At 43.0% G+C, this 20,652-nt stretch overlaps 1 protein-coding gene across 2 annotated transcripts in view; it reads left to right on the top strand.

Annotated features, from left to right (window-relative positions):
- The window catches only part of LOC115086926 (follicle-stimulating hormone receptor-like), a 458,076-nt gene extending 437,932 nt beyond the window's left edge, over positions 1 to 20,144 (top strand). Inside the window, exon 10 of one of the 2 annotated variants that reach the window (XM_029593403.1) lies at positions 15,809 to 20,144. In XM_029593403.1, coding sequence (XP_029449263.1) covers positions 15,809 to 17,048 — 1,240 coding nt within the window. In that variant the 3' untranslated portion in view covers positions 17,049 to 20,144. The remainder of the gene's footprint in view (positions 1 to 15,808) is intronic. The other variant, XM_029593404.1, reaches the window with a different exon arrangement.
- Positions 20,145 to 20,652: the final 508 nt, after the last annotated feature.

Raw genomic sequence — 20,652 nt, 5'->3', positions numbered from 1 at the left:
CTGCGCACATGTTGTAAAATCCAGGGTCGGCGCGTGTAAGGGGGTGCACCTTGTGCGCCGAGTCCTAGGGTAGCCCCAATGGCTTTCCCCGTTCCCTCTGAGGCTTTCCCCGTTCCCTCTGAGGCTACTCCGAAATCGGAGCAGCCTCGGAGGGAACTTTCTTTCGGACCCCCCCACCTTCCCCTCCCTTCCCCTATCTAGTCCGCCCCCAGCCCTACCTAAATCCCCCCCACCTTTATTTTGTAAGTTACACCTTCCTCTGGCAGGCGTAACTTGCTGTGCTGGCCGGCTACTAGCGCAATCCCCCTGTACGGCCGCTGTACCGAAGGCCTCGGTCCCGCCCTCACCCTTCCTCTGCCCCACCCACTTCACAAAGCCCCAGGACATACGTGTGTTCTGTGGCTTTGCGCTCGTCGCCGGGCCTATGCAAAATAGGCTCGGCGAGCGCAGGAGCGGTTACGCGCGTAAATCTTTTAAAATCCGCCCCTAAGTCTGAATGTTGTCATCATTTTAAGAAAGAAAATCCAAAATTGCTCCCTTACATGAAGTGTAAATTTCTGATTGCCTCCCCTCTGGTGGGGGGTATATGTTCAATGATAGTACAGCGAAAGTCTGAAATCAACTGTCTTTCAGAAATGTTATGTGATACTACCGGAGCACTCAATTCCTTATCGTCATCCAACTTTTATGTTCAATCAATCACCTCTTAATGCTTCTTTTTATGCATCCAATATAAAGATTTGAAAGTGCCATTGTAAGGCGTACCCAACGTAAGTTTTGTTGCAGTCTGTATGCGATCTCTGTTTAATAACGCTATGTGTGACTGGCTCAATCTATGCTTGCCCTATCATAGAAGAATCACAGAAGTTGCATTGCTGACGTATTATGAGAATATATTGATAGGTTTAAATCACACGCATCAGTAAACATGGCATGAACTAATTTATTCCGTATGTTCTGACCCATTGAGTAAGCAGTCATTGGAGGAACTTTAAAAATCTTGTGCATTGAAAGGACATTTCTGTTTTTTAATGATTAATGCAATCACTTTAGATTTGTTCTTGTCTTTAAATACAAACCAATTAACTCTTCATACATTAGGATTTATACGTCAACAACGAATCTCAATCCAAGTACAGGGCCCTCCTAAAGGCATTTTTCAGAATAGATGAAGGATATCCCCTAGCTTTAAATTTCTCAGTGAAAGAATGTTCCTGTACTTTAAAATCCTCTTTTGAAGAGCAAATGCGTCATAATCTGAAATACTGACTGACAGGCAGATCTGTTTTCAATGCCTGAGGATGATTACTGCCAAATTTAAGAAAAGTATTTGATCCAATGTTTTTGTATGGACTAATGTATGGAAAGCTCCAGAGGAATATTGGATTAAAACATCTAGAAAATGGATTAAAGTACTGTCACTGGTCATTGAAAATTGTAAATTACTGTCTAATCCATTTATCCTCTGATAGAACAAAGTAATTTGTTGAGGATACCTAGCCAAATGAAAAAAATATCATCATTATAATGATACCATGCTGGAATGTGTATATTCCATTGGGATATATAAATAAGCCTTTCTTCAAACATGCCACATACAACTTTGCTAAACTGGGAGCAACTGGAGATGCCATCACTAAACCATGAGTTTGGTGAAAAAACAAATGTCCAAGTACAAAATAATTCTGAAGCCACATCAGTTTAGAAATGTCCATAATTAAAGAATTTGGTATTTTCAATGTCTCAGTCCTGCATTCCAACACTGAAGAGATTATTATAAATGCTTCTCACGGGGGGATATTGGTGTACAGTGAATTAATATCCATAGTTACCAAATTACTTGTTCGTGATCCACCTGCTCAGACTCTAAATTCCTCAAAATTTGGGATGTATCTTGTATATAAGATGTAGATTAAGAGAGTTCTATTTTCATGCAGCAGTCAATGAAAATGACCAAAGGTTCCAACAAAGATCCAATTGCAGAAACAACTGGTCTAATGAGGGGATTATGTAGTGATTTGTGGACCTTAGAAATCTGTTTCACACCAAATGATCTTGTTGATTTTGTACTAGGGGTATGGCAGAGAGGCATCAGGCATCAAGTCCCCTAAAGGCCAAATATTCAAAAGGCTGCATGTGCAAATATAGGCAGATATGCACATGGCCAGGCCATGCGTGTGCCGAGAGCATTTTAGAAACGGCCCAGCCACACACGTATCTGCAGGTATGGGCAGAATTGCCAGCAGAAGAAAAAGGGGCAGGCTGGGGTTAGGGTCTGGGAGGGCCAGGGAGCGGGGCAGGTCCTGGAGAAGTGCGCGCAGGCAACCGGCCAGTGCATGGAACAGTGCTCCTTGACACTTTTCAATTTCACTATACCACTTCGGGCCTCCCTTCTTTTTCTGATATACCTGAAAAATGTTTTCTCTCCTCTCTTTACCTCTTTGGCAATTCTTTCTTCCACTTGGCATTTTGCTTTCCTGATTTCTTTCTTTGTCTTCCTCAATTTTAAAACATTCTTCCTTGTGGTCCTTTTTTTGGGATCCTTTATATTTCTTAAATGCGATTCTTTTTTGTCTTAATTTTTTCAGCCACCTCCTTAGAGAACCAGATCAGTTTCTTTTTCCTCTTACTCTTCTTTGCTTTCCTAACATATATGTTTGTTGCCTTTGTAATAGCTCCTTTTAATTTGGCCCACTGTTGTTCCACCTCACCTGTTTTCTCCCAGTGTTCTAGTTCTTCCTCCAGAACATCCCATTTTGACAAAATCCATATTTGTGAAATTCAAAACTCGGATCTTTGTGTGACTTCTCTGTATCTTATTTACGATATCAAACCATACCGTTTGATGATCACTAGTGCTCAGGTGAGCCCTTACCCAAACATCAGATACTTTATCCCCAGGATTACACCCCCCTTCATGGGTTCTAGGGATGTGCCGAGGGACTGCATACGTTACATTCGGTATTCGTATTCGTCAGGGAGCAGATACATTGCATTTGGCAAGGGGGGCCCCCGATCAGTTCATGTGTTTCATTCTTGTTTGTTTCCTGCCTAAATTTAATTAACAACAAACCCCCCCCCCCCCACCCTCCTGATCCCCCCAAGACTTGCCAAAACTTCCTGGTGGTCCAGCGGGGGTCCGGAAGCCATCTACTGCACTCACACCATCGACTGCCGGTATTCAAAATGGTGCTGATAGTCTTTGCCCTTACTATGTCACAGGGGCCGGTGCCATTGGTCAGCCCCTGTCACATGGTAGGAGCAATGGATGGCCGGTGCCATCTTGTGCTCCAATCATGAGACTCAGTGAATCATATTTCCGTAACAGCAACATTAGGGCCTGCAGGTCTGGGATTTATCCATTTATTTGTTTATTTTTAAAAATGTGTTACCCACCCTTCCTGAGGTCTGGGCAGGATACAACTGCACATTCACAATCGGTATAACACACAATGAAATTTAAGACAATAAATAAAAATAAGACTTTAATAACAGGTTGCAGACAGTAGGATAGGATATGCTTCTAGAGGTAAGACAGGCTGTTTCAGTGTTCGTATGCTTTTTTGAACAAATAGATCTTAAGAGCTTTTTTAAAAAGCTTGGACTCCTTCACAGTTCTTATTTCCTTAGGGAGGGAATTCGTGAGAAAAGGGCCTGCTAATAAAACGGCACATTCTCTGGTTTTATTGAGGTATTCCAGGGGTTGGAATGTCAAGTAAGCTTTGCCCAGATGGAGTATGAATTTTCATTATTTTTCCAAACCATGGTGAGTATACATTGTTAATCAGTGAGTGCCTAATGGTTATTTATTTATTTATTCGCTTTTTTATACCGAAATTTAGCTCTAAGCCTCCATTCCGGTTTACAGATATAACAACTTATTACAATATGGTAACATGTGAACAATAACATTGTATAACAGAGAACGTATTTGGATACATTTAACTTATTACATTTAACTTATTACATTTGACTTATTACAATATGGTTACATTTAACTTATTACAATATGGTAACATGTGAACAATAATATTGCATAGCAGAGAACGTGTTTGGTTACATTTAGCAGTTTGACTTAAGTAGCAGTAAATTAACAATTAATGTTTTTAGACTGATAAAATCCTGGTAAGCAGAGTTGTAGTCCTATGTTGAGCGGCGAGATGTGTGTATGAGAGCATGATTTATGAAGCTAAAGGAGAATCATGTTAATGTTCAGTGATTGTTTTGGTTTAGTCCTTTCATAACCGCGGGTTATTAGTTTGTATTGAATATGGAAGGGAATTGGAAGCCAGTGCAGAGATTGTAAAACTGGAGTAATGTGGTCGTGAAGAGGGGTTCCTGTTAGTAACCGTGCAGCAGCATTTTGAATAATTTGAAGGGGATGTGTGGTACATGCTGGAAGACCTATCAGAAGAGAATTTCAATAATCGATACCAGAAAAAAGAAGAGATTGCAAAATGGTACAGAAATCATTGAGATCAAGTAATGACTTCAGGTGACATAATAATCAAATCTTATGAAAAGAGGATTGTGTTACTGCAGTTAAGTGTTTGGTCACGGAAAGTGCAGGATCAATTAGAACCCCAAGGTTATGTTCACCCCTGGAGGTGGACCCTTGGCCTTGTGCAGGATTGGTCCGGCCCTCTGGTCGGACCCAGAGAGCACCTGCCACCAGGAGGCGGAGCACACAAGGAGAAAGAGGCTAGCTGGAGCTTCACCAATAACAGTTTGGGGTTTCCGCAGGTTGAGTCCTTGGGTACTCGGACTGTCTGGACTTAGGTGGGCCTTCAGTGGTCTCCCGGAGAAGTATCGGAGAGGTGTGCCCATCACGAGCAAGGTTTGGCGGCTGATGCAGAGTGAGTGGACTAGGGATGTGCAGCCAAAACGTTTTCGTTCATTCGTGATATGTATTCATGGGGGGTCAATTCCATTTCATGCGGAAGTATGGAGAATTCCATAAGTTGTCGATCTGTCAATACGTTACTACGGCGAGTTAAATTCCTGTCCCAGCTAAAATTAAAATTAACTACAACCCCCCACCCTCCTGACACCCCCAAGACTTACCAAAACTCCCTGGTGGTCCAGCGGCGAGTCCAGAAGCCATCCCTGTATTCTCACAACCATGTTTGCCGGTTTCATCATGACGCCGATAGCCTGCGTCACAGGGGCTACCGGTGCCATTGGTCAGTCCCTGTCACATGGTCACCGGTGCCATCTTGTGCTCCTACCATGTGATAGGGGCTGACCAATGGCACCGGTAGCCCCTGTGACATAGTATGGGCAAAGGCTATCGGCGCCATTTTGAGTCCTGGCATTGGACGGCAGGTCGCTCCGGGACCCCCGTTGGACCAACAGGGACTTTTGGCCAGCTTGGGGGGGCCTCCTGACCCCCACAAGACTTGCCAAAAGTCCAGCAGGGGTCCGGGAGCGACCTCCTGCACGCCGGCCGTCAGATGCCAATACTCAAAATGGCGCCGATCGCCTTTGCCCTCACTATGACACGCCTAGAGGCGGGGCCGAGCCAGTTGACGATGTGGAGCCCCGACAGGAGCTCCGCTGTGAAGCCTGTAGAGATGGGGATGCCGAGGGTGGCCGCAGTGAGCGACAGGGACACCAAGGGTTAGCAGCAGCGGGTAAGCCTGTGTTAGTGGACAGTAATGCCTGGTGAGCAGGCCCAGTCATGACGCCCACGCAGCCGGAACGCACAACAGTATCCGCCCCCCTTCTAGGCCTCCCCCTTACTCGCTTAGGTTTCTCTGGATGGTCCCTTTGGAAGGTCTGGAGCAAGGCCTTGTAGATATGATGAGAGGGTTCCCAGACAGGAATTAGTAGATTTGTGTTTGCAGTTGTCAATTATAGTCTTGACGAGGAGTTTTTTCAAGTTTGAAGATCATGTGTACCAACATGTAAAAGGTATCCGAATGGGATTGCCAATGGCTCCAGTCATAGAATGTCTTTATTTGGGGGCATTTGAAGATACTTATATATATCCATCAAGATATATGGACCACATAGTGACATGGAAGCGGTTTATCGATGACATATTTTTTGTATGGTCAGATCCTGAGCAATTATTAAGGGAGTTTGTATTATGGATTAATACAATCAATGAGAACTTTAAATTTGAAGTCACATTTAAGCAATGTAGTATTCCATTTTTGGATATAATTATTAGTAAGCATAGAGGACAGTTAAAAACTTCAATCTATCGAAAGGAGACTGATAAAAATACCACTCTGCATGCAAATAGTTTTCATCCCCGACAGTTGAAAAATAACATCCCAATTTCACAGTTTTTACGATTAAGAACACTGTGTTCAACAGTTGAGGAATATAAAAAACAGGCTCAGGATATGAAGATGAGATTCCAAGAGAGAGGATATTCTGCACAGGTAGCTTATTACAGGTAAAAAAAAATCTGATCTTGGCAGGGTGGTATATGCTATACCCTTTTCCAGTAATGTATCAAAGATCAAGAAAATTATTCAAAAACATTGGCATATTTTGGCAGGGGATCCATTATTTAGAGAATTACCAGTATTTGCTATTCAGAAAAATAGATCATTACGGAATTTGTTGATTAGATCTGATGATACCTTATGGGAAAGAGAAGATCTTAAGGGACAGGAACCTTTCGGGCAATGTTCAATCTGTCCATTAGCAGTAAGAGGTTCAGAATTTGTATGTCCAGGTACAGGTCTGATTTATAGACTGAGGGGTAAATATAACTGTAAGAGTGTGCAGGTGGTTTATGCTTTAATATGTCCCTGTGAGCTTATATACATTGGTTATACTAAATGGATGGTGGATGTTTGAATTTGTGAACACTTGAGTTGTATCAGAACCAATAAACTGCAGGCTCCATTGGTGGAGCATTGGCTTCAGATGTCTTACACAGAGAATGATTTAAGATTTGTAGATTTACAGGAAGATTTTAATAGAAGAGCAGGTGATGTTACAAAAAACCAGATATTGAAAGAACCTAAAGGTTTAAACAGGGAAATTGAGTGGCAAACATTATCATAAGCGGAGGTAGTTATATTGATATTGAATAGTTTAAAAGCAGTAGTGCATGGGAAGAAAGGTTTTTGGCATATGGCATTATGGGAATTGATGCATAATGAGATAAGATGGTTTAAAAGAGAGAGGGGAAGTAGGAGTACGCAGGTGCGGCGTTTCTAAGAGGGAGGCAATGTTCCAGACCGCATGGGTGAAAAAAGGAATGGGTGATTTTGAATTGTTGTATTTTTAACATCTTATACATGGGGGATTTTGAATCGCTAACCTTTTAACACCCTATATATGGGGGATTTTAAATGGCTATATTTTCAACACATTATATATGGGAAGAGCATGAGGGGTGTGTATAATGAATATAAGATGGTTTAAAAGAGAGAGAGGAAGTCGGAGTACACAGGCGCGGCGTTTCTAAAGAGGGAGGTAGTGTTCCAAACCGTATGGGTGAAAAAAGTGTGAGGGATTTGAAATGGCTATACAATGAACATTTTATATGTGGGAAAAGTATTAGATTTGTGGAACTAGTATGCCTTTATCTTCCAGATAGTGGATATTTGACTTGAGAGACGAGTCGGATGTTTGTGAAAGGACACGCGGGTAAGGAAGTGAAATTGTGTAGGTGATTATTTTATTTTAATTTTTGATAAGAGTTATTTGTTAGAAGCAATTAAAAGTGTAGAAGAGTTTTTGGGAATATTAAAGAGAATAAGTTTCTAGTTTAAAGAATCGGAAAAATATTTTTATTTGTAGATAAAAAATGCATCATGTATAACATCCGGGGTAACAGGAGAAGTGGCAATAATAGCGATGAAGTATTTGGTTGGTGAAACGGGAATGGATGTTGTGGTAAAATATTGAGGTAAGAGGGTAATATGGTATTATACAATTTATTTAGAAATGTTTTGGGGAGATAAAATATAAATGTGTTGATGGTATGCTTTGTACAGCATTTACAGTAGTCAATAAAAAGGAATAAGGGAAGAGAGTGGACCCATCTTGGTGAATATTTAAAGAAGAAATCGGATGAAAAGTTAGAGGACCAAAGTGAACACAATTTAAGAAGAATAGGAATTTACATCAAAAGTGGCGAACACATTTAGGAGAGATGTAAAAGTGGTTGTTGATACCGTGTTTCACCGAATATAAGACAGCGTCTTACTTTCTTTTTACCCCCAAAAGTCCTACTATGTCTTACTTTCAGGGTATGTCTTATATTGGAAAAAAAACCTGAGTGTTCAAAAAAAAATTATTTTTAAATACCTGTCGGAGGGCCGAGTGGGTCCAGGCGGCTGGCGGCGGGAGCCGGGTGGTCGCGTGTTAAATCTAGGCCGCGGGCGGGTGGGCGCTTGTTCCAGGCGGCGGCGGCGGCGGGGGGGGGCGGGTGGACGCGCGTTAGTTCGAGACGGCCGGCGGGCGGCGGGTGGTCGCGTGTTAAATCTAGGCCGGGTCGCACAGGCGCGCATTCATTCACTGCCGGTGGGGGCTGCCTCGGCAGCCCCCACCGGCAGTGAATGAATGCGCGCACAGGCCCACAGCGCCTGTGCGACCCCTGCGATTCGGCGCTGGGGGCTGCCGGTGGGGGCTGCGGCAGTGAATGAATTCATTCATCCAGGCGGAGGAGCCGGCTGCTTTCGCTGCTGCTGGCTGCTTTCGGCTGCCACTGCCGGCTGCTTTCGGCGCTCAAGGCAGTCACATGCCGTGACGTCACAGCACGTGACTGCCTTGAGCGCCGAAAGCAGCCGGCAGCGGCAGCCGAAAGCAGCCGGCAGCGGAGAAAGCAGCCGGCTCCTCCGCCTGGATGAATGAATTCATTCACTGCCACAGCCCCCACCGGCAGCCCCCAGCGCCGAATCGCAGGGGTCGCACAGGCGCTGTGGGCCTGTGCGCGCATTCATTCACTGCCGGTGGGGGCTGCCGAGGCAGCCCCCACCGGCAGTGAATGAATGCGCGCCTCTGCGACCCAGCCTAGATTTAACACGCGACCACCCGCCGCCCGCCGGCCGTCTCGAACTAACGCGCGTCCACCCGCCCCCCCCCCTCCCCGCCGCCGCCACCGCCTGGAACAAGCGCCCACCCGCCCGCGGCCTAGATTTAACACGCGACCACCCGGCTCCCGCCGCCAGCCGCCTGGACCCACGCGGCCCTCCGACAGGTATTTAAAAATAATTTTTTTTTTAAATGACAGGTACGTCTTACTTTCGGGGGATGTGTTACATTAGCCGACCCCCCTAAAATTCCCACTACGTCTTACTATCAGGGGTGTCTTACTATCGGGGAAACACGGTATATTCCCTGAGGAAGCCTAATATAGGCAAAACAAATAGGATCCTAATTTGTTGGAGTTTAAGTAATAAGTGCATTGAGTGAATGTTATGAATGTGTGTGTGTGTGTTTGAAAAAATGGGAGGGATATTTTTAGTGTATTGTTTACATATAAAGGTTTTTGTATTGATAAACAGAATGGGCCAGATTTTAAAACTTACATGCGGGCGTAGATTTGTGCGCACAACCTGGCACGCACAAACCTACGCCCGATTGTATAACATGCGCGCGCAGCCGCATGCATGTTATAAAATCCAGGGTTGGCACACGCAAGGGGGTGCTCACTTGTGCACCTTGCGCGCGCTGAGCTCTAGGGGAGCCCCGATGGCTTTCCCTGTTCCCTCCGAGGCCGCTCCGATTTCGGAGCTCCGATTTCGGAGCGGCCTTGGAGGGAACTTTCCTTCCACCCCCACCTACCTTCCCCTACCAAACCCTCCCCCCAGCCCTATCTAAACCCCCCCTCACCTTTGTTTGCGAAGTTGTGCCTGCCTCTGGGCAGGCGTAGGTTGCGCGATCCCCTGGCACAACTGCTGTGCCATAAGCCTCGGTCCCGCCCACTCCCCGCCCATTTTTTCAAGCCCCGGGACATACGCATGTCCTGGGGCTTGCGCGCATTGCCGAGCCTATGCAAAATAGGCTAGGCGCGCGCAGTGACAGGTTTTCAGGGTTACGCACATAACCCTTTGAAAATCTGCCCCAATATTTGCAATATAGCAAATTGTGTTTCCTTATGTGGTGGTGAAATGATTGAATCCCACCTGCTAAGCCTTCAACCAAGCTTTCTTAATTCACTTTTTATTCTCTCTGCTCCTTCAGGCATATCCACTCTGTTGCAGATCTTAGTATCATCAACACACACTTTATCTTCTATCCCTTTTGTAATGCTGCTCACAAAGATATTGAACAGAACCAGTCCCAAAACTGATCCCTATGGCATTCCACTTAACACAGTTCTCTTTTCAGACTAGGTTCCATTTACCATTATGTGCTTTCTCCTATCAGGGCAACAAAACAGAATTAGCAGCCAATGTCCAGAAAATTGGATAATCTTTATTGCGAGGTGACACGAGTGTGTAAAGAGTGCCCAACTCTGGCCGAGTTTCGCCCTCTTAAGTGGGGCTACATCAGGGGCTACAACATACAAATAACACACATAAATAAATAATAAAAATCGTAAAAACATAATTAATACAAACAAATAAAATGGTAACATAAAAATGTGGTGTGACATGTTTGTCACACCACATTTTTATGTTACCATTTTATTTGTTTGTATTAATTATGTTTTTACGATTTTTATTATTTATTTATGTGTGTTATTTGTATGTTGTAGCCCCTGATGTAGCCCCACTTAAGAGGGCGAAACTCGGCCAGAGTTGGGCACTCTTTACACACTCGTGTCACCTCGCAATAAAGATTATCCAATTTTCTGGACATTGGCTGCTAATTCTGTTTTGTTGCCCTCACGGCTTTGTTAGACAGCCTTCCTTGCTGTTTCTTCAGTCCTTTCTCCTATCAGTCCAGCAACCCACCAAATTGTAGAGAATTCACTATCCTTTCCTTCAGCACAGACTCCATTAATTTTCCCACCACTAAGGTGAGGCTAACTGGCCTGTAGTTTCCAGCCTCCCCTCTGCTTCCACTTTTGTAATGGGAACACCACAACTCTTCTCCAGTCACTCCAGAATCCAGGGATCTATTGAACAGATCATATCTCTGAGCTTCCTGAGTATTCTGGGATGTACCTTATCTGGCCCCATGGACTTGTCTACTTTCAGTTTTCCTAGCTCTTTCCATACATTCTTTTCTTTAAATGGAGTTTTGTCTATCCCACTCCCATCTACAGGACTTGGAGCAAAACAAGGGCTAGTCTTTCGCCTAATCAGCCCACTCCCCCTCAAGTTGAGCCCTTGGGTTCTGGGGGCCAATAGTTCTCTGTGGAGGCAGTATATCATAGTGGTGAGTCCACACAGGCAGGAACACAAGTAGGCATGGCAAAGCTGGACAGGCAAGGCTGAAGGCAGGTCTGGACAGGCACCGCTGGGCAGGCAAGCTCAGACAGGCAAAGCTGAAGACAAAGCAGGCTTGGCGGGTAGGATAAGGCAGACAAGTCTTGGCAGGCTGGACCAGGCAGACTTGGCTGGCAGGACAAGGCAAGGCTGGATATTAAGCAGTACCTGGAACTAGATAAGACAAGGGTGAGACAAGGTAAGGACAATGCTCTGGTACAGGCAGGACTGGAGACTGGAACAGACAGGACAAGATCAACAAGGCAGACTGGAGCAAGACTTAGACAAGGCAGACAATGGAAACACTGAACAAAGGACATAGAAGCCTGAAGGCAGTAAGGCTTGGAACAGACAGAATAGGCCTGAAGGCCTCAAGGCAGGATACAATAGAGAATAGGTCAGAGGCCTCAAGACAGGGAACAAGGCAAGACAGGCCCAAGGGCCTCAAGGCAAGGCAAGGCAGAAGACCCATAGGCCATAAGACAAAGCAAGAACAAGGGTCAGGTCATTAAGCCAGAAGTGACACCATGAGATGATAAAGAGCTTCTGGCAAGGCAGGGTTACTTAGGGCTGGAACTTGGATGTGGCAAGAGCAGTGAGGAGTAGCTTGACAAGACTAGTGATGAGGCCCACTGAGGGACTCTACAGGTGGGGAGGCATCAGGGAGGTATGATAAGACTGTGTAGCAGGCAAAATCCTAACACAGTCTTGTCAACCAGTATCGGTCCTTCTCCAGAGTCTTCTTTAGTGAACACCAAGTTGAAGTATTTGTTTAATATTTCTACCATTTCTCCATCTCTCTCCACACATGTCTCCCCATCACCTTTCAACTTCATTATACCATTTAGGGCCTTCTTTCTTTCTCTAAAAAATATTTTATTACCTTGCTTTACCTCTTTGGCAATCCTTTCTTCCACTTGACCTTTGTTTTCTTGATTTCTTTCTTTGACTTCCTCAGTTTCACCAGGTATTCTTCCCTCTGTTCCTCTTGTTTGGATCCTTGATACTTCTTGCTTGCTGTTCTTTTTGCCTGAATTTTTTCAGCCACATCCTTTGAGAACCAGATCGGTTTCTTTTTTTCCTCTTACTTTTGTATACTTTTCTAATATATAGATTATGTTGCCTTTGTAACACCTCCTTTTAATTTAGCCCACTGTTGTTCTACTCATTCATTATATACCAGTCTTCTAGTTCTTCCTGCAGGAACATCCCCATTTTGATAAAGTCTGTATTTTTGAAATTGAAAACACGGGTCTTTGTATGACTTCTCTCTATCTTATTTGTGATATCAAACCATAACTTCTAATGGTCACTGGTGCTCAGGTGGGTATCTACCCAGACATTACAGACATTTTCCCCATCTGTGAGCACTAGATCAAGTATCATACCCTCCCTTGTTGGCTCCATTAACATTTGTTTAAGAAGCGCCCCTTGAAAGGCATCCACTATATCTCTCTAGTTCTTGCAGATTCCGCTGGAGGGATACTTTAATCCACATCCAGCAGATTAAAATCCCCAACATGCAACACATCTCCCTTCTTTCCCACCTTTTGTATGTCTTCAACCAGATCTCTGTCTAATTCTTCTATTTGAGTCGGAGATCTATAGGACAGCCCATAATGCTTCTTCCCTACCCCATCCCTTGCTTTTCAGTTGCTTGGATATTATTTTTTACATAAAGAGCTATTCCTCCCCCTTTTCTATTCTCTCTGTACTTCCTTATCAAGTATATAGCCCGGGATGGCCATATTCCAATTATGAGACTCCATGAGCCAAGTCTCTGTAACAGCAACTTGTCCAAGTCCTTCAGGTCTGGGATTTTATTACTCAGACTATGAGTATTTGTGGTCATCGCTTTCCAACTTTTCTTCTGTGCTTTGCTTCTCTTCCTAGTCACCTTTTCTGTTATTTTGTGCTGATTGATTTTGTATTTTCTCCTCCCAATTCCTGTATGGCTTGGGGATGATATGGAAATTTAATTGACTACTACCTGCCACTCCATCCTCTAATTTAAATGCCTGATAATGTATGCTCTGAATTTCTTGCTTAGCATCCTCCTTCCTGCCAAGAACAAATGTAGACTATCCTTACCATATAACTTTTTATTGCACCATACATGGCTCCAAAACCGCTTGCTTTACACCATGGGGTGGATTTTAAAAGGGTTACGTGCATAAGTTACGTGCGTAACCCTTAAAAAAACCCAGCGCGCGCCGAGCCTATTTTGCATAGGATCAGCGGCGCGTGCAAGCCCCGGGACACACGTAAGTCCCAGGGCTTTGTAGGGGGGGCGTGTCGGGGGCGCGACATTCAGGGAGTTCCGGGGGGGCGTTCCGGGGGCATGGCACCAGCCCGGGGGCATTCTGGGGGGCATGGCCGAGGCCTCCAGACCAGCCCCCGGGTCAGGTGATGGCGCAATAAAGGTGGGGGGTTAGATAGGGCTGGGGGGGAGTTAGGTAGGGGAAGGAAGGGGAAGGTGGGGGGAGGCGGAACGAAAGATCCCTCCGAGGCCGCTCCGAAATCCCAGATATTAAAAGATACGCGCGGCTACGCGCGTATCTATTGAAATCCGGCGTACTTTTGTTTGCGACTGTTGCGTGAACAAAAGTACACACGGGCGTACTTTTATAAAACCTACCCCCATGTTTTGAACCAGAAATTGAAGTTATTAATATGGCAGAGCCTTTCCTTCCCCTTTCCCTGAACAGGTAATATTTTCAAAAAGGTAATGGCCTTTTGCCATGTGTCTGATCTTCTTTCCTAGATTTTGGAAATCTTTCTGTATTGTAAGGATTCCATTTTCTAGCAAGGTCATTGATCCCCAGATGGAAAATAACATTGCTATCAGAGTATCTATTTTCTTCTATATTTGTATTGACTATAATTACATTGACAATGCTACATTTCCTTTTAAAGTATTTGAAATTCTTGTAGGTTGTAATACTTTTCAAATGACTAAATTAAAAAATGCAGTAGTACATGAGTTTCTAGAACAGAGAGGGTAAACTATGGATTACACTACCTGGTATGCCTCTGTCACTGTTGACTAACATCCTGGAAATGATTGCCATTGATCAGCACTATCTGTCTTGAGGGAAGGAGCTGGTAACAAGATTAGCAGGAAGCCCTGCAACTCAATTAGGGAGCAGTGTCAAGTGCATGGTGGTATCTTCACTCACTGTAATGGGGTCATTTTTGGTGGAGGTCTCTGTGTTTGCATACTTTTGTGCAATGTAGTGCTACAGGAACACAGAGGTCTGGCTGTGTGAACTCTCATTGCTCATAACTGGCAACAGCAATGCCTACTCAGGGAGTGTAAGGAGTAGAGATGAGCTTCGTTTTTTACTACCGGGTCGTTTTTTGAGTCTGACGCTTCTGGGTAAAGTTCATTTTTCCTCGGTTAGTTTTTTTGGGAAAACGAACAAAAAACTAAGTGGGAAAAACGAAACCGGCCCAAAAAACGACATGGGAAAACGAAGCTAAAAAAAAAACAACCCACCCCAAGCATTAAAATTTACTATAAAACATTAAATACAACCCCCCCCCCCCCCACCATCCCGATCCCTCCCAAAGACTTACCAACATCCGTGGTGATCCAGTGGGGTCTCGCGAGGGATTTTTCCCTCCTTGCCATCTGACTTTCGGGCCTGCCTCAATCAAAATAGCGCTGATAGCTTCTGACCTACTATGTCATGGGGCTACCGGTGCCATTGATCAGCCCCTGTCACATGGCCATCGGCACCATCTTGTGCTCCTACCATGTGACAGGGCTGACCAATGGCACCGGTAGCCCCTGTGACATAGTATGGGAAAGGCTATCGGCGCCATTTTGATTACTGCCAGCTGATTGCGAGATCGCTTCCGGACCCCCATTGGACTCCCATGGACTTTTGGCAAGTCTTGGGGGGTTGAAATTGAAATTGAAATTGCCTAATTCATCATAAACGAATGCACATCTCTAGTAAGGAGAAGCGTTGTAATAGGGGTCCTGGTTTGTAATGGCGGAGGATAGGATAGTGGTATACTAAGGTGTCCCCTTCACCTACAATACTTCTCATGTTGTTCCTCCTGCACTGCAGACATATCTTCACTATTGTTTCTGTGCCTTTTTCAGCATTACAATATTTCTCTGAGACTGAAGAAATTCTGTAATAGGAGCTCCTAGAGGGATTCCACTTGCCCCCCCCCCCCCCCATCCCCCATCCCCTGTAGCAGATGAGAACCTGTAATGTGGGCCCAGGTACAAAAACGATTGCCCACCCCTATTCTAGACCCACACAAGTCTCTTCAGAAATGTTGGTATGGCTGCAGAAAGGAAGCTTTTATATCTAGTAATATCATTTAGGAATTCCCATAAAAAATGTCATTATTTATAACAAATAGTATGTTTTGTTTTGTATTTTTACATGCTATTCTCATTGATAAGAGTTATTCTGAACTATATTGTTTTCCTCTTTTAGTACAGAACTGCATCCTATATGTACTAAGTCTTATGAAAATGAAGACTCTGATGAGAAGCCTGTGGACAGGATACACAAAAGATCTGCAAATGAAGGTTATGTTTCAAACTATGGAGAAGATGTTGACTGGGCAGAAAATGAAGATGAATTTCACTTTGACTATTTCTTATGTAATGAAGCACCAGATGTGATCTGCTTCCCTAAGCCTGATGCATTTAATCCATGTGAAGACATCATGGGACACAACATTCTCAGAGTCCTTATATGGTTTATCAATATCCTAGCTATCACTGGGAACATCACTGTCCTGATTATTTTAATAACCAGTCAGTATAAATTCACTGTTCCTCGGTTTCTAATGTGCAATCTTGCATTCGCTGACCTGTGTATGGGCATCTATCTATTAGTGATTGCGTCTGTGGATATTCAAACCAAAAGTCAGTACTACAACTATGCAATAGACTGGCAAACTGGAGCAGGATGTGATGCTGCAGGTTTCTTCACAGTTTTTGCAAGTGAACTCTCGGTCTACACTCTGACTATGATTACCCTGGAAAGATGGCATACAATAACGTATGCAATGCAGCTAGATCGTAAAGTTCGATTTTGGCACGCGGCAGTTATCATGTTAATTGGATGGATTTTTTCCTTCACTATGGCCCTTCTCCCTATCCTTGGAGTCAGCAGTTATATGAAAGTTAGCATCTGCTTGCCTATGGATATTGAAACACCTTTGTCTCAGGGTTATATCATATTTATTTTGGTATTGAATGTCTTTGCATTTTTAATAATCTGTTCCTGCTACATCCGAATTTACCTTACTGTTAGAAATCCCAATGCTGTCTCTTCAAACAGTGACACAAAAATTGCCAAGCGCATGGCCATATTGATCTTTACTGATTTTCTCTGCATGGCTCCAATATCCTTTTTTGCAATTTCAGCATCACTCAAGATACCTCTTATCACAGTATCAAAATCCAAGATTCTTCTGGTTTTATTCTACCCAATCAATTCATGCGCTAATCCATTCCTTTATGCAATTTTTACAAAGACTTTTCGTAAAGATTTTTTCATCTTGATGAGTAAATTTGGTTGCTGTGAAATGCAAGCCCAGATTTGCCGAACAGAAACTTCTTCATCTGTTCATAATTCTCATATGAGAAACAGCCATTATATTCCAACTCCCAAAAATAGCGCTGGCTCTGTTTATACATTAGTACCTTTGAATAACTTGACTTGAAACACAGGTCTATACTTTTACCCTGCAGAGGCAGGACAAATGGATTCAACTGTGAATTTGTAATTTTCCTGGTATCAATGAATAATTTTAAAACACCCATAACTTTTACTTTCTGATCCCAATTCAGTTTGTAGATGTTTTATATTAGGTTTTTAAGTTATGAGAATCCATTAGCCCATTGCAGCTTGAAAAGCAACAAACAAAATCTAATTTCTCACTGAGCATTATTATTGGCCCAGTTTTTCTGGAAATTGAGTTTACCTTCCCTTTCATTACAAATGGAAAAACAAACTACAACTTGTAAGATAAACATCTAACAAATAGCCATATAATAAAGGTCTGCTGAAAATGTAGAGCTGGAAGAAATACAAAGCACAAATCTAAATTTCTTTTAAAGAAACAAAAACAAATTTGTAAGACAGAGAATGTTTACTAGGATAAGGAATTCTCTCTCACTCACTCTCTCTCTCTCTCTCTCTCTCTCTCTCTCTCTATATATATATGAAAGATATGTTTATTTTAATTTGCTATAGAAGGAAAACAGAAGCTCTACATGCTAGCAGTTAAAATCAGACACTATCAACAGCATAAGAATTCCCCAGACACCATTTGGAGAGAAGAACTAAGGATGGACGGATGTATCTATAAAGCCTGCCTGGAGAAAGTTGTATAACCCCCAATCCCAAAATGCTCTGGTGATCTCCAGTGGAAAGTCCTGCAGGGGTTCATCAGTACCAATGTGAAACATCTAAACCCTGCGGTGTCAGAGACTCGTCCTTTCTGCTCAGATAAGGCAACCATCTTTCCTATGTTCTTGCAGTGGCCTAGGTTAAAACCTCTTTTCAGTTTTATGAAGAGCATTTTTTTTCCTTATTTGTTATCAATTTCTCCACAGTATTTATATTTGGGATTAAATATTGGTCTCAAAAGAGAGAGGCTGAGTGTCTTACTAAATTTCTGTTGGGACAATGAAAAAAAAAACCCCAAAATTGCTGGTTCAGGACTAGAGAATGCTCTTGTTGTTTTCTATTTTTTAATTGTTTCAAGAATTAAATTTGAATATAAATATTATGAAACGGTTCATAATACTAAAAAATGTAAAGTAAAATAGGTTGTTGATAATGTACTTTGTAAAATTGTTGATTGTGATTTGATATTGAATCTGTAACTATTTATTTTCTCTTGGAATTCCATATGCAGTATTTTAATTTTTATATTTTATAACTTTTGCTTTTTTGTACTGAAATAAAAGCATTTTATTTAATCCCATCCTTAGATTTTCTATCTAATGGGGTATTCTTATGCTGTTGATAGTGTCTGATTTTAACCGCTAGCCTACAGAGTTTCTGTTTTCCTACTAAATCAAAATAAAACATACATATCTTTCAAAACTAATAATGAGTACGTTATCAGCAGACTGCTCTATTCTAGGCGATACCAACAGAGAGAATAAAACAGTGAATCTATCAGGAGATGTTTCTCTGAAAAAAATATTTCTAGATCCTCTAAACAATCTTTAGGACGAGCAGACTTTATTTCCAACACAATATTTTGACAAAAAGAATAGATAGGGACAGTAACTTTCAAACCGATGTGCGGGCGCACATTTGCACACATATGTCAGCCCATATACAGAGACATGGCTATTTTATAACATGCACGCACATGTGCACTGAATTTTAATGTGGGCATGCATGCACATGTGCACGCACATGTGCACTGAATTTTAAGTGGGCATGGAAATCTCGCTTCTATCGTGTAATCGGGGGATTTTAAAAGGGCGTCTGACAATGCCATTCCCACTTTTTACTAGTTCATCCCCAGTTCACTCATTAAGAGATTAGATCTTACAAACCCCCTAGTTTAATACCATTCTCCCCCCCCAGTTAGCCCTGACCATTAAACCCCGCAAATCTGCCTAGTGTTTCTTTATTTTACAACTTACACCTCCTCAAAAGCAGAAGTAACTTACATGTCATGGGGCCTTCGGTGTGCACCCAGGGACGTAAGTATTTATCACGCACATCTTTGGTTCATGTTCCAGAAATGCCCATGCCCTGCCTAGACCCAAGCCCATGACCCCTTCATTGAAAACGTAGAGATATGTTGTGCTGTGGGAGATATGCACATATCTGGGCAGCTTTTAAAATAGCTCGGCATGTGTGAGCCTAACTTATTTGTGCATCCCCTAATTAATGCATGTGCCAGACTTCTAAAACTCACCCTTTATTGTGTAATATATTAGATATTGAATCCTCTGATAGCCACACAGTCAGTCTAGCTTTATCAACCTTTTTGGTATCAATCAAGAATAGCTCTCTATCATATCCTAGTCACCCTACTCTCTGCTGTCCGTCTCCAAAAGGAGGCTCCTCAGAGAACAATAATCTCTGAAGGGGATTGAAACCTGAAAACTGCTGTTCTGCTCACAAGGTCAGCCCCTGACCACCATCCACTACAGGCAAATTCAGGATACTCTGTTTTAACAAGTGGCTACTATCACAGACAAAATCCAGCAAAACTCTGTAAATCCTCTCTAGAATTATAGCAACATAAAAATATAGAAATGATGGCAGAAAATGAACAAATGGTCCATCCAGTTTGCTCAGCAAGCTTATGGTAGCATCAGCCGTGCCATACAGGTCTCCCCCATAATGGTAGCATCAGGGGGTGGCATTTGCTGCCTCATACATGTTACCCCCATGCTTAGTTTCCCAAACTGTCAAAATCAGAGCCCTGAGTCCAGTTTCCCATTACTTCTTGCTATTGAAGCAGAGAGCAATGTTGGAATTGCATCATAAGTATAAGGCTTATTGGTTAAGGGTAGTAAAAGCCAAATTAGCAAGTTACACCCAAATATATTTGTTTTCTCCAACCATAAAATTCAAAGCCTTGTTGGTTGCTGTCTGAAACAGATTCCCCTTTTCCTCTTTTCCCCATACTGTTAAAGCAAAAAGCAATAATGGAGTTGCATCAACAGTATGAAGGCTTATTGGTTAAAGGTAGTAACCGCCATACTAGCAAGTTACATCCATGCACTTTTTTCCTCATTTCTCTCCTCTAGCCTATAGGGCTTCACAGTGTTTATCCCATGACCCTCTGAAATCTTTCACCATTTTTGTCTTCACCACCTCCTCTGGAAGGGCATTCCAAGCATCCACCACCCTCTTAGTGAATAAATATTTCCTGACATTGGTTCTGAGTTGTTCTCCCTGGAGTTTCATTTTGTGACCCCTAGTTCTACTGATTTCTTTCCAATGGAGAAGGTTTGTCGATTGAGCATCATTAAAACCTTTCAGGTATCTGAAGGTCTGTATCATATCTCCCCTGCACCTCCTCTCCTCCAGGGTATACATATTTAGGTCCTTCAATCTCTCCTCATAAATCATTTGATAAAGACCCCCACCCCCCACCACCATTTTTGTCACCCTTCTCTGGACTGCTTCCATCCTGTCTGTCCCTTTTGAGTCATGGTCTCCAGAACATAAGAACATAAGAAATTGCCATGCTGGGTCAGATCAAGGGTCCATCAAGCCCAGCATCCTGTTTTCAACAGAAGCCAAACCAGGCCACAAGAACCTGGCAATTACCCAAACACTAAGAA

This window comes from Rhinatrema bivittatum, chromosome 3 (assembly GCF_901001135.1).
Source record: "Rhinatrema bivittatum chromosome 3, aRhiBiv1.1, whole genome shotgun sequence".
NCBI classification, from domain to species: Eukaryota; Metazoa; Chordata; class Amphibia; order Gymnophiona; family Rhinatrematidae; genus Rhinatrema; species Rhinatrema bivittatum.
Note: the sequence above shows the minus strand (reverse complement) of the source record. Positions and strands in the feature narration are given on the sequence as shown.